The sequence below is a fragment of the Anolis sagrei genome, chromosome 5 (genome assembly GCF_037176765.1).
Source record: "Anolis sagrei isolate rAnoSag1 chromosome 5, rAnoSag1.mat, whole genome shotgun sequence".
In the NCBI taxonomy this organism is placed as follows: Eukaryota; Metazoa; Chordata; class Lepidosauria; order Squamata; family Dactyloidae; genus Anolis; species Anolis sagrei.
In genome coordinates, this window is record NC_090025.1 from 98,679,958 (window position 1) to 98,692,450 (window position 12,493).

At 40.4% G+C, this 12,493-nt stretch overlaps 1 protein-coding gene across 2 annotated transcripts in view; it reads left to right on the forward strand.

The window, feature by feature from the left end:
* Positions 1-8,229, forward strand: part of PARVB (parvin beta) — a 68,178-nt gene extending 59,949 nt beyond the window's left edge. For both annotated transcript variants that reach the window (XM_067468910.1, XM_060778162.2), the window contains exons 10-13: positions 348-416; positions 2,402-2,503; positions 5,421-5,493; positions 7,139-8,229. In XM_067468910.1, the coding sequence (XP_067325011.1) occupies positions 348-416; positions 2,402-2,503; positions 5,421-5,493; positions 7,139-7,215 (321 nt within the window). In that variant the 3' untranslated portion in view covers positions 7,216-8,229. The remainder of the gene's footprint in view (positions 1-347; positions 417-2,401; positions 2,504-5,420; positions 5,494-7,138) is intronic.
* The last annotated feature ends 4,264 nt before the right edge of the window (positions 8,230-12,493 follow it).

The following is a 12,493-nucleotide window of genomic DNA, read 5'->3' on the forward strand; positions in this document are numbered from 1 at the left end:
CAAAAAAAACCCCCAAATACAAATCGATTTTAGAAACAAATTTTTCCGTTGTTACCCAGGCCTAACATATGTGTCGCATAAGAAGATTTTAGACATCTTTGGAGTATACGAGCTTTTTGTCCGCATGAATGATGTGGAGAATGCTTACGGTGCATTTGCAAGCAAGGAGAAAAAGAAAACAAAACAATATTGGGTGAAGTGGTTACCATTTAATTTAATTCCAAATTTATCAAGAATGCTAAAAGACCATAATAAACAACGCAAGCAATGAATATTGCTGGTTGTGTATTTTAATATGCCTAGCTATTTGTTACTTATTTTCTCCTTTGATCACCTTCCTTTTTTAGTCTCTAATCACATTTGTAAACAAACACCTCAACAAATTGAACTTGGAAGTGACGGAATTAGAAACCCAGGTAAGAGATAGTAGCAATGCTGAGAGCCATGTTATATGCACATATGCTATATGTATTACATGTTTAGGCACACATATTATTTTGAACTTCCTTTGAAGAGTATTCTGAAAATTTAGTTAGCCCAAAGAGCTGATTTTTTGGAATACTGCCATATCCTTTATACTGGTAACAACTGTTTTTATACTTGTCAGTGGTTTGTTTAAAGTTGGTTCTTAGTTGTTATATTATCCTTGACAAAGTAGTTTTAATGTAATATGTAAACAGCATTTTGTCAAGAAATGGAATCTCATCAGAAGGATTTACCTATAAGACGATATTGGGTACAGAGTAGACATCAAAGCTAAATATTCTAATAAGACAAGACTATTGTGAATTTTGTTTTTTATACAGCAGCACCTAGATAGCATAAGTGAGTAAATGTATTCACCATGAGAGCATTGCATTTGAAGCTCAAGTGGATATTTAATTGAGTGATTCCTTGGGACCATATTTTTTCTATTTCATTAGGTTCCATTTTGAGTTCTTCCCCACTTGAATCCTGAATAGGATAAGAGTGACTTGGGAAATGTTTGCAAACATCTAGTGGTGTTAAATATTTTCTCCGGAGCCAAGGTGTACTGTAGTCTAGAGCAGAGCTTCTGAAACTGGGTCCCAACCCCAAGTGGGATTTCCTTACCTTTGGGTCTGATTTCTTTTTTGTTATTTAAGGATTGCACCTTAATCAGGGACATAGTTTTACTACACCCTTGTATATCAAAAGATTTGAGCATATGTGGATTTTGTTATCCACTGTTGGTCCTGGAACGAAATCCTAGTTTATACTGATGTCCACTAAGGACTTTAGTTTTTATATACTTGGAAGTTAGGCTTGCACTAATTACTTTTACTGTGGTACAGTAGGCCTTCTGTATCCATGGATTTAACTACCCAGTATTTTTAAAAAGTTTGATTTTTATACCTGTTTTATATACCCAGGTGTAAAGAGGCCACCAATTTGTAACAATTCTACCAATTTGTAAAAGTTTGTAAAGGAGCCACCACTTTGTAAGAACTTACTAAATTGATAACATAACTAATAACTTGTAATGTTGATTTGGTCTTTCTTCAATGTGTAGCGTGGCTAAACTTGAAAGTATTTGTAACAAAGACTTGGCTTTAGAAGAAACTGTTACAAGTTTATTGAAGTATAGAAGAAGCTTGATGGTTTCAATGTTTCTTAACTCTTAGAGGCACATTTCTTCAGAGGTTACATTTAATACATTTCATAAAACAACGCTTAAGAGGACTATTCCTTTCACTAAACAGGTTTTGAACTTATTTTCCTTCAAAATGTGTTTCTTTCTTTGACAGATTACTTCAGGTACAAGCTTATTCTTTCCTTATGTTATTTCTGTTGGAGTAAAAATGCTTATTAGGGTTCTCTCCCTCTTTTGCTCATACACTGACTATTAATATAAATAAGTCAACTCGACCTATCTAAACTACACAGGCTAAAAGCCAAAACCTTCCTGATTTTCAACACAGTAGAATCAGTCTTTCCCTGTAGTTCTTAGAGTACAGACTACCTTACTGGTTCTCAACACATAACAGTACCAGCCTTCCCTGTAGTTCGCTGATTACAGACTAACTGTTTTAAAATGGCTGCCCTGACAAGTGGCAGTTGGCTCCACTCCTTTTTCCATGACAACCCAGCTCAAAGTGAGCTGAGCTGGCTACCCCCCCCCCCCCCAGTTATGCTAATTTAAATACTTACCCTTTTAAACACCTACTTACCCTTTTAAACACCTATCTATAATCATACATAACTGTAGATTAAAATTCACACTTAAACCACACTAGGGTTATGTAAAAAATTATTGGGCAAAAATGGGTTGTTAGTTGGAGAAGTTTTTGAAGCTCTGTGTTATTCCTTCTGTACATTTTTACAAATCCTGATTGACGCCTCTTTTGGTTCTTCTGGAAGTTTCACTGGTATTTCTCGTCAGTTTGCAGATGGCGTATACCTCGTGTTGCTTATGGGCCTTCTTGAAGACTACTTCGTTCCTCTCCACAATTTCTATTTAACACCAGAGAGCTTTGATCAGAAGGTGGGTAAAAATTCCAATGAGCCCATTTCCCTATGCTGCATTCTATGAGTGGCTATTTTCTACTTTTCCCTATTTTATGTTTACCACTCAGAGCAAAGTAAACCATTAAGCTTTCCTAATGACTGCAGATAATTTTTCATTGTTAACATTCATAGTTGTCTGAAAATGTTCTGTGACACATTTAAATGAAGAACAATTTTAACAAATATAAGCTTATTAGTATTTCAATTGGAAGTGTGGGCCTGCTTTTGGCTGATGAGATAGGATTGTTGTTGTGTGCTTTCAAGTCGATTCAGACTTAGGTTGACCCTGAGCCGAGGGCCAGGTAAATGACCTTGGAGGGCCGTATCCGGGCCTCGGGCCTTAGTTTGAGTCATAGAATAGAATCATAGAATTTGCAGGGATTTGCCTTTGGTTGGAATGGTGGTGGTTAAGCGTGGATTTTAGGAACAATTAACTCAAAGGGAAGGGAAGTGTGTGCTGTTTTTATTGCTCAGCTCACTGTGCTAAAGCAATTTTAATTAAATTCTGTCCTCTCAGTGCCAATGTAATGTCACAAGAAGTGGCCATAAAAACTGTGTGTGTGTGCATGCATGAATAAGAAAAAAACAAAACCCTGAATCAGACTGCAGAAAGGAATTTATCTGTTCTGCAGTCCTGCTCCAGGAAAATTATTACTGATTACAAACAATGGACTAGGTTTATTGTCGAAAGCTTTCATGGTCAGAATCACTGGGTTGTTGTAGGCTTTTTGGGCTGTAGATATGAGTAAAACTCCTCACTCTACAATAACTCAGTAGCAGTGAGTTCCCCAGACTAACCTAACCAGGTTGTCCCTAGAGCAATTAGCTACACTCTAAGCAGGGTCCTCTAAAAGCTAATCTGCTCTCACCCAGAGAGCAAACCACTTGTGTAAAAACCCACACAAGCACCCAGGCGTCTACTTTGACCCTCCTGTCCAATAATGCAGAATCGTCTGTCACAAATGCTCTCTGACAGAAAAATGTAAGCTCAAAAATCTACCTCTGTCCTCTGTTCCCAAAATCAGTCTTTCTTCTTCAAACCCAAAAATCAATCTTGCTTCTTTCTGTCAAGCTGACACTTTCCCCCCTCAGGGTTAAACTCCCATCTGTCCTAACCAATCAAAAGAGAGCTTCAGCTCCTCCCCTCTTCTCCTTTTACACTCCCAAGATGTATGCTTCCTTTGCTGACACTCCCAAAATGGAGTCCTGCCTATTGATATTCCAGGCTTCTCCTTCGGCCTACGAGGTAAGAATCATTACACAAGCCTCTGAGGATCCTTGCCACAAATGCAGGCAAACCATCAGGAGAGAATGCTTCTAGAAGATGGTTATACAGGCTGAAAAACCTACAACCCAATGGACTCTGTTTTCTGCAATATATTATTATTATTATGGTCTACATTCTGCTCGTTTCTTCATTTATCATGAATGAGGCCTTCAAGTTTGCATAGGAATTGTTCATTATAAATAAAATAACTACAAACTAATTTAGGTATCAAAGCCGCTTGAAGCAGCGAATATATTGAAGATCTCACTCTTTGCAGCATTTACATCATTATTTGGCAACCAAAACAAATATGCAGCTATTTCATGTCATATTGCTTTTCCTGAAATTTACCTGTTTCAAAAATGGCAGGGACATTAATTTCCTGTCTAATGTTCCTATTCACATATAAATGGCTTGCCAATAGAAAGCTAGCTTGCCATCAGCCTAGTATACTAATTTTTCCAAATATGGGACTCTTTAAAAAAATTCACAAGGGATCCATCATGTTTGTTTGAGTGCCACCTGCAGGGTCAGACCCAAAGACATTTCTGAACCTGTCACCTTTGTTTTGTGATACTGTAAAATGTAGTTTGGGAGCAGCCAAGTTGTTGTAGTTTCCAGCACTTAATCATGTAAACTGAACATTATCACACATGAAAGTAGTGGTCAGTGGAGACAGATAAACTAGTTTAAAAAAAGGTACTATTTGACAAACCACATCTCCCTCTACAGACCAACTCGGACATGGCGGTCATCGGAGGAGGCCCTCCTCTCAGTTCCACTCCCGTCCCAAGCATGGCTGGTGGGAACGAGAGAAAGGGCCTTCTCCGTGGATGCCCCCCCCCCACCTCTGGAACTCCCTTCCTAAGGAGTTAAAGATGGCCCCCTCCCTCCCCGCTTTCAAAAAACAGCTGAAGACTTACCTTTGCTCACTGGCTTACGAGGAAGAGGAATAGTAGTTGGTAATACTACCATTATACCTCTGATTAATAGTTGCCAACTGTATCTGTGCCCTGCTCACCACACCAATAGATATCTTGAGCAACGATTAATCGATTTGCCCTCCAAAAATTTGATGTTTGATGTTTTGTCTTATGTCTGTTATAACAGGCTGTGCTTTTTATTTAATTCTAGTCTGTTAAGTTATAATTTGTATTTATATTTTAGGTTGTATAACTTTTGTTAGTATGGATGTATTGTTGTTGTATTCGGGCATTGAATGTTTGCTTTTTATATTTGGAATCAGCCCTGAGTCCCTTCGGAGAGATAAAGCGGAATATAAATAAAGTTTTTTTTATTATTATAAAGTTTTATTATAAGTTATCTTGCTAAAACAGACAAATCATTTGTCGTGTGAACTCACTCAAGGTTCCTGTGGAAAATGCTTCCTGGTAAGTGCAGGCTATGCTTTGCAAGGGGAAAAGAAGAAACAAATCCTCTGAGGATGCTTGCCATAGATGCAGGCGAAACGTCAGGAGAAAATGCCTCTAGAACATGGCCATATAGCCCGGAAAACCTACAACAACCCAGTGATTCCGGCCATGAAAGCCTTGGACAATACAAGAAACAAATCTCTCTTTATGTTAAGAAAATCTAATTGGAGTCTACTTTGTGATTTTGTTTGCAGGTTCACAATGTTTCCTTTGCTTTTGAATTGATGCAGGATGGAGGGTTGAAGAAGCCAAAGGCTCGACCAGAAGGTTAGTGCCCAGAAATATGAATCTAGATTAGACAAGCACATGTACAGCCGTTTATTTATGTATGGAATGTTTCTCCTTCCTTTCTCCCAAAACACCCATGTATGTTTGTGTGTATGTGTATGTATAGGGTATGGGAGAGCAAAGATTTAGTGACAAGAGATGAAATGAGGGTATTGCCCCCCACCCATCTTCATTCAATCCCCAAATTTCCATAATGGTGATAACATGTGAAAAAGATCTTGGAGTCCTCGTGGACAACAAGTTAAACATGAGCCAACAATGTGATATGGCGGCAAAAAAAGCCAATGGGATTTTGGCCTGCATCAATAGGAGCATAGTGTCTAGATCTAGGGAAGTCATGCTACCCCTCTATTCTGCTTTGGTTAGACCACACCTGGAATATTGTGTCCAATTCTGGGCACCACAATTCAAGAATGATATTTTTTTTTATTAAGTTTTCCAGTATAAAAGACAGACAGACAGACAAACAAGTATAACAGCCATATCTCTCACACACAGTCACTTAAGCTTATCCATATAGTACTCCCCCCCGGTTGTGCCCTCCCCCCAACCTCTCCCTCTATATACCTCATCTTACTCGTACATATACCTCACATACAGACTAACAAAGAACATAAAAACGGTTGTCCTTATCCTGCTTCCAGGGGGTTTTGGGTGGACATTTGTTTTTTCTTTGTATTCCTAATTAGGTTGTAAATCGTTCTTTACATTACTACCTGGAATATTGTGTCCAATTCTGGGCACCACAATTCAAGAATGATATTGACAAGCTGGAATGTGTCCAGAGGAGGGCGACTAAAATGATCAAGGGTCTGGAGAACAAGCCCTATGAGGAGCGGCTTAAGGAGCTGGGCATGTTTAGCCTGAAGAAGAAAAGGCTGAGAGGAAACATGATAGCCATGTATAAATATGTGAGAGGAAGTCACAGGGAGGAGAGAGCAAGCTTGTTTTCTGCTTCCCTGGAGACTGGGATGCAGAACAATGGCTTCAAACTACAAGAAAGGAGATTCCATCTGAACATGAGGAAGAACTCCTGACTGTGAGAGCCGTTCAGCAGTGGAACTCTCTGCTCCGGAGTGTGGTGGAGGCTCCTTCTTTGGAAGCTTTTAAACAGAGGCTGGATGGCCATCTGTCAGGGGTGATTTGAATGCAATATTCCTGCTTCTTGGCAGGGGGTTGGACTGGATGGCCCATAAGGTCTCTTCTAACTCTTTGATACTATGATTCTATGATTCTAGCTGGCCATAGATCCAGGTGGGCCAAATGTAGCCTTTCTCCAGATGGCCAGCCATAAAGAGGGGAGTGTTTTGTGGTAAGGGAATTTTAAAAAATCGTAGGCAATCTTAATTATTCAATTTTTACAGGTATATGGAAAAGGCAGTTTACTAATATGAGAAATCTCTTTTCAGTTCATGGGTAGAATAGAATTCATTTGTCATTCGTAAGCCAATGGTTCCGACGAGAGTTTGAGTTGTGCTTGAGGTTTCTCTGACAGATGGTATCAGGGGAGTTGTGGAACATTTTGTTTTGCTGTTTAGGAATCAGAAAACTTGTTTTTCATATTCTAAAATAGGAACTATTAAAACAACCTAAAATGTCTTTTTTTTCCCCCCTTATCCCACAGATGTTGTCAACTTGGATCTGAAATCTACCCTAAGGGTTTTGTACAACTTATTCACGAAATACAAGAATGTTGAGTGATCTGGAGGCCTCCTGAGATGCTGTGGATCTTCACAGCATCCTTTTGCAGGGAGAGAAGAAGAGGTGGGGGAGAGAGGAAACAACCTTTTCTTTCCTTTCCTGTTGTGCCATATTTTGTATTCCCTCATGCATGGTGGTGTCCCTTCCTTCATTACCATTCATTGCCATTTTCTCCATGTAATTCTTTATGCTCTATGTCCACTCTGTGCCTTTGAAAATATAGCTAAATTTATTGGAATATCCACATTGTTCGGTGACGGAATAGTCTCCTGTGTGTTGTACTTTTAGTAGATTTTGCGTTATTCCTTCTAATAGCAACAAGAAGTTGTGGCCAAAGAAATGCACCATGATGCTGTTCGTCTGGAGAGGGATGGGGAGAAAAGATTTACTTCCATTTTCTTCTGCCATTAAATCATTAATAGCTTTAGGCACATTGCCTTCAATCCTACATAGGTGATATGGGGATAATAACACTGTCCTAATTTACCAAGTCATTACAAGGATTAGTAAGATAATGGAAATGAGGTGCTTTGATCACTTTAACATGACATATGGATGCTAAGCTATAATATTTTCTGAGGCTTCTGGATATAAAGTAGACCCATAACACCTAGAGATAAATAAAGATTGGGTTGAGTGTGGCATTTGGTTTTTTCTCAAGATCCGAATGTAGGAAGTGGTGAAAAGCCATTTACGAACAATGCAGACTTCAGAAGGATGAATCCATCTCTTGTGTCTACGTTTCACACATGTTGAAGTGATATAATTTCGGTGGTCCCTAATTTCAAGATATGTTGTTTTGTACTCATTGAGCCCCTGCACATCATTTTATTTGTGTTTTTATTTGTATTTGTTTCCTTTTGGGATTGAACTTCCTCCTCCATATGTCTGTGGGAAGCATTGACTTCCTTTTTGTGTTGTTATCCTAATACCATTCAGTATTACTTCCCCTGAATGTACTGTGAAACACAGATGGAAAAGCTGCCTGATCTGAATAAAGCCAGTCTTCTTTTACCTTCTCTGTTTCTCTGTCTCTTTTTTCCTGAAGGGAGATTGGGGTACCTGGTGATGTTGCTGTGTTGTGAATCTGCCAGGAGAAATGCTGTTTGAAGTCAGAATCTGAAACAAATCCTGCTAGAACACTGCCACTCAAAATAGACATAAGTAATTATGAAGAGTGAAAAATAATGTAATTGATGGTGTGGAAATGCCAGAAATGCCCCTCTAATTTTACTTCATATCTACAGATTCAGTGGAAATACGTGGCCATAGTCAGTATTGGGTTTTTAAAAGGCTGTACAGTACCCCCCAAATTTCTGAAAACATTTCATCTCTTAAAGAGTAAAGGAGTGGTTCTCTAAGTGTGCTCCATGGAGCCCTTGGGATTCTGCGAACCATACTGAGAGGCTCTGTAGTTTCCTCCCCCTCCCTCCTTCTCCACCTCCAAGTTTTTCCTCCTCTTTCCTGCTCCTCAGGGGGACTCAGGGCGAAGCACAACATATATACGGCTGTGCAGAAGTCATTGTTATTATGTTTGTGTTTAACTGTTAAGAGTATGTATTTGTGTTTGTAACAGTAGCTAAAACTGGAGTCATCTGGTTTGAATCCACACTGAGCATTGCCAAGGAGACGAGGCTGGCTAGCTCATGAGAGGGAGAAGTGGGCGGAGCCAAGCAGGAAAAGTTATGTGCACTTTTAAAAAAACAGCAGAGAGAGAGAGGCTTGGAAAGGCCTGAGAGAGAGGCTTGTGTGTGAGCGGCTGGTGTTTTTCAGTCTAGGAGGGCTGAAGAAAGAAACCTGGCCAGATTCTTTAGTCAAAGAAGACTAAAGGAAGCCTAGTTAAGATCCCTAGTTAAGGAAGGACTAGAGATCAGAGATTTGATCGAGGGAAGATCAAATTGAAAGGCTACATATAGTAGTGAAACATTGTTCACTAGAGAGCTTCACCTCAGTGAAAATTAGCCACAAGCTGTGTTATCTGGAAGAGTGGACTGTATTATAAACCACGTGATATTCAAAGTTCCATAAGTTATTTAACAGCCTGCAACCATAAGCTTTGTGCACAATAAACTTGTTGTCTTTTGTTGAAAACCGTCTCATCTTAACTAATCTGTGTCTGTAGAGCCAGATCTCATCAGTGGTACCTCAAATACCTCACGTTGGTGGGTTACCTTAATTTACAAATAATAATTGGCCTCCTCCATAATATACTCTTCTACACAATTGAGGCCTGAGGTAAATTCCCTCCATAACATCCACATCTGTACAATTGGTGGTGGCGGCGAGATTAAAAATTGCCTGAGGTAAAATACCTCCATTATTAGGGCCTGCCGTTGCCAACCTCAGCAACACACAAGCACCTCCTCGCAATTGGTGATAGCGGTGGGGATATTCAAAGATAAAATCCCTATACCCTGTCCATTGTTGTGTTCACATCTTCCCACCTATAAAGCCCTAAACATCTTCCCAATGGCAAACATTCAATGCTGGGATATAAAGCCATAAATATAGACAAACATTAAAATCACTTATATGCACATTAAAATTGCTTAAGAACCATCTCAGGACACCATTTTGCCTCATTGCAGTGCCCCAAAGGCTTGGTCCCACAACCAGGTCTTTGCCATCTTTCTAAAGTACAGGAGGGAGGTGGCTGATCTAATATTGCCAGGAAGGGTGCATGCACTGTTATGTATTCTTGGTTTGGGGGGGGGGGGAGGGTTAATTTGGGGGGGGGGGGGGTTGTGAAGGACATAGATTGCTTTGGTTGGTGTCTTGTGTCCAAATTTGGGGTCAATTCGCCCAGTGGTTTTTGAGTTATGTTAATCCCACAAATGAACATTCATTTTTATTTATATAGATTTCTATCCCAAACTTCTCACTTCTGAAGAGGGTCTCAGGATGGCTACCAGTAGGCCCCAACTGGTGCCGAACAATAAAAACAAAGCATATAAAAATTCAACATACATTAAAATAATAATAAATACATTTGAGGAGACAATTATGCTGGGGAAAATGGAAGGAAAAAGGAAGAGGGGTCGACCAAGGACAAGATGGATGGATGGTATCCTTGAAGTGACTGGCTTGACCTTGAAGGAGCTGGGGGTGGTGACGGCCAACAGGGAGCTCTGGTGTGGGCTGGTTCATGAGGTCACGAAGAGTCGGAGGCGACTGAATGAATGAACAACAACAAAAAATACATTTGGAGGGAACAACCTCATGTCTTGAAAAGTCATTGAAAAAAGTATTTACAATGTTTTCCCATTATCTTGCTTCCCAGGCCTTTGCATATTTACCTTTTGCTTCCTTCTGATGTTATCCCTGTCCCTTTAGATTCTCTGCCAACCTGTTTCCAATGTTTGTCCTGTCCATATTGCAACGTCAATTTCATTCCAAACTGGACTGCCTGAGGCTTTATTCTTTGAGCAGCTGAATCTTCCCAGTCCATCATAATAGCTCTGTCGGGTCAGTACCAGAAGTGTCTTTGCTACAAGTGTAATACAATTAGATGTCACACTGCCACTTCCAACTACAATTCGGGATCTTTAGGTTTGAACTTCTCTGCATAGTCTTGACATGGGACAGGAGTAGGAATCTAATAATTGACTAGTTTCCATTTGACCTACTTATGGTGTACCACTTCTTTCAGAATGCAAAGGAAAGATCTGAGTTTCTATAACCCAATCCCTTATACGTTTGGTCATATTTATGAACTTATAACTATGCACTGCCTGTCCTGTTTCTGAACAGATAAGAGACAGCTCTTACCTGATTGTATCCTAGTGATTTATCAGAAGTCAATGTTGGCCATCAATTGTAAAAGGGCAAATTGTAATGCATGTAGCTCAAGTTGGCACTTCAAGATTTAACAGCGCAGTGGTAGTGATGGGCAGGGATCTTCGCCTTTGTCACCAACTTATGATGAAAGAACAGCCTGGAACATTTGCTTTTCTTTAGTTGAAAGCTCCTGAAACAGGTTTTACTTGATGTTTAGCTGCATATGTTATGAATTTAACAAAAGTTGGTGTGTCATAGAGTCCACATGGACTAAAACAGTGCCAGTAAAGATTGCAACATTAGGTTTCTCCCAAGGATAACTGCTAAGCATGGGATGAGACCAAGCCAAGGATCTCATTAAGCAATGGATCCTGGACATAAAGCATCAATCGGACTTAGCCTGCACCCCGGCCTTTATCATTAGTGAAGCTAATAGTTAACTCACTGCTTCCATGGCTTATGGCTTCCATGGAGGTGCCTAAACCTAAACCTAAACCTTGCATGGAGATGCCTAAACCATGAAGGCCAACCACGGCTGGCTGGGAGAGCTTCACCCAGTTGGTTACCCACCTGGACAGCTAGAACTGCTAGTGACATGGGCACATGTGTGAATTGCATATGCATAAATCAGGACTGCGGGCTGTGTTTTCCTACACAACGGGGTTGGACTGGATGGTCCTTGGGGTCTCTCCCACCTCTAGAATTCTCGGGAACTGCATTTCCCCTTCCCAAGGTGCTTGTGCCCCACTTTGTGCTGGTCATGGACTGTAATAAAGTGTTGCTATTGTTGTCATAGAGTTTCAATGGGTTCCAATGCAAATGGGTGAGGGCTTTCTGTTTTCATGCTGGAAAGCTTCGGTTCAATGCCACCAATGGGGAAACTTTAAAGCAGTGGTTCTCAACCTGTGGGTCCCCAGGTGTTTTGGCCTACAGCTCCCAGGAATCCCAGCCAGTTTACCAGCTGTTAGGATTTCTGGGAGTTGAAGTCCAAAAATATCTGGGGACCCCAGGTTGAGAACCACTGCTTTAGAGGGTAATTTCTCCATCATTTTTAGTCCTATTAGCCTCACTTGTAGGCCACATTTACATCTGCAAGCCTGCTAAGTTTCAGAATGTTTCACCAATCCACTATTATTATTTTTTTGGAATTTTTGAAAGTTTTTACCATAACATTTTTTAAAAAAACCCACAAGAGTGGGTTCTGGGAATTGAAGTCCCAAGCACATGCCACAAGAGGGTAGGAGAATGGAAACAGTCAACCAGAAAGAAAGTGAGAAACACAGAGAGAGAAAAATTTCAACTCCCATCACGCCCCAGGAGGGAGCACAAGGTTCCTTCAATGGTTGTGCCACACAAAGCGCTTCTGGGAAAGCGAGTTCCCATTTGCCTCAAGCAAATGGGAACTCGGGAAGGGATGGAGGAGCCTGCCAGGGATGAAAGCAAAGGAGAAGCAGCAGGTATCCTGATTTGTGAGGCTACCCTGCCCACACATTGCCACCAC